At 49.8% G+C, this 2131-nt stretch overlaps 1 protein-coding gene across 1 annotated transcript in view; it reads left to right on the forward strand.

Annotated features, from left to right (window-relative positions):
* Positions 1-1612, forward strand: part of CD58 (CD58 molecule) — a 41446-nt gene extending 39834 nt beyond the window's left edge. The window contains exon 7 of the mRNA XM_015409986.1: positions 18-1612. Coding sequence (XP_015265472.1) covers positions 18-40 — 23 coding nt within the window. The 3' untranslated portion in view covers positions 41-1612. The remainder of the gene's footprint in view (positions 1-17) is intronic.
* The last annotated feature ends 519 nt before the right edge of the window (positions 1613-2131 follow it).

The following is a 2131-nucleotide window of genomic DNA, read 5'->3' on the forward strand; positions in this document are numbered from 1 at the left end:
TCTTATTTCTCTTCCAGGCCCTGCTGATCCTGGCACCTGAACACTGAAATGAGGGAGAGCACTCCAGAAATGAGGGAGCCCAGTTTGCTCTCCCTTACAGCGTTTACCTGCCCTAATTTATTGAAGGACTTTCTTGGACGAGGAGAGAACTTTGGGTGTGTGGTTGAGAAGTGACAGCTCAAAAGGACTTGCGGGGGGGGGGGGGTTTTTTGCACTGAAGCTTCAGGAGACGGGCAGCTGTTTTCTTGAAAGACTCCTTTTGTATTGAATGCTGTCTTTTCCCCAACACTCTGGAGCATGGGAGGGATGTACAAGATACAGCCCCCACCCTCATCTGGGAACCATGCGATGCTTCTCTGTCCGCTGCCGCATCACCGACTCCTGAGCAACACCCCCTTCCATTGCAGGCCCCGCCCAGGAATCGCTCTTCGTCCTGCAGATGAGCATTGCATCCCTTTACTCAGGCACTTTCGATATGTCCTGTGCAATTCTGCACAGGTTTGCGAGGAGTAAAAGGAGGCTTACTTCTGGGCAAACAGGCACACGGGGAGTACACTTGTCCTGGTTTTTAGGACAGGACCTTTGTGAAAGGCAGTGGATGATGCTCAGTTGCAGGAACATTTTCTCCCAATTTTTTGCTTTGCCCTAAAGAACTTGTATGTCACTGTAGTGGCAGTTGGAAGCCCGCCCAAGGGTGGGGCCTGGTGCTGTCTCGAGACGGGGCCTGATGCAGCCAGCTTAGCTTCAGTCCAGTCTTCCTCAGGTCACTGTTGGGAGTCGCGCATCCGAGAAGCAACGTCTCGCCGGCTTTTAATGACGCTTCCAGAATCAACCAAAACGGCGCAGTTCAGAATCCCCGGAGAAGCTCTTCTGTTTCGTCTCTACCTGTGCCAAAAGGTTCCACGCACAGCTTGGGACCTCCAGCTTTTGGACAAAAACATCTACTTGCTATAGTATTTATAAGGATTCGCGTATTGGAGGAACCACGAAGTGTGTCCTGGGCAAAACAGCTGGTGTGGTGAACACCTTTTCTTTGGGAGCTCCGAGAAATCTCACAGTCCTGCCCTTGTCATAATGCCAAATTCTGAAGAGTCTCGTTCTGCTTTGAAGGCCAAGGATAAGTTACTAGTTCTCAGGGGTATGAAGAGAAGCTGAAGGTGTGTTACTACTGCTCTGGTGCCAAGGAGAGAGGCCAGCCGATGGTTTCAACTTGACTGAACCCTTGTCTCTCACCACACTTCCCTTGTCCCCAATGTCAGTGCGTTGGCTGCTGTGTGTTTCCAGGCATGTTAACCTCCCATCTCTGCCCGCCGTACCTGATCCCTGCCCTTTAAGACAACCCAGAAGCGGCAACTGGTCCAGAATGTAGCAGCCTGACTATTTGTCAGGGTACGAGCCACCAGAAGAATATGCTGTCAATCTTGAAACAGCAGAAGGGAGTATAAACGCTATGTAGCCCTAAGCTGCTCTGAAATAGAAACTTTGTTATACTAACAAATGTGTAAAGACCAAACCAGAATGACAACAATAACTCTTACAATGTTACAACCGGGGTCATTTCCTAGAAAAAGAGGTGCAAGAGCTTATTTGCATAACTCATTTGCATATGCCACACCCCTTACAAAGGGCAGACATGTTTAAAATGAGTTTAGGCATATGCAAATGAGTTTAAATCCCCCCCCCCTTCCCTGAAGCTCTCCACAAAAGCTGGAGCCGCAGCAGGTTGGCTGGAGACATGAAGGGCAGGGAGGCAGACATGCCTGGGTTTCCTGCCCGATCTTCTCCAGGTGCCCCGTGGCTGTGGGGCACCTGGAGAAGGTTGGGCAGGGAACCCAGGCATTTAAATCCCCCCCCAGTCTCTCCACGGGTGTGGGGCGGGGCCTGGGCTCCTTACTGCCGGAGCGCCGCTCTGGGGTGCTCCGGCAAGAAATGATCCTTGGTTACAGCATATCTGATCTGTCGTTTCTGCAATATTAATAATTGTGACCAATCATTGGAACTATCCTTATGCTTATTGTGCTTAAATCTAGGTCCGATAGCCAAAGTTCTTTTTCTCTCTTCATCTGTATAAGCATCATAGTTTATTAATGTTTCTGTTCATTAGGGCTGATAAAGATCTCGAAACAAGGTC

This window comes from Gekko japonicus, unplaced genomic scaffold, assembly GCF_001447785.1.
Source record: "Gekko japonicus isolate JY-2015 unplaced genomic scaffold, Gekko_japonicus_V1.1 scaffold170, whole genome shotgun sequence".
Lineage (NCBI taxonomy): Eukaryota > Metazoa > Chordata > Lepidosauria > Squamata > Gekkonidae > Gekko > Gekko japonicus.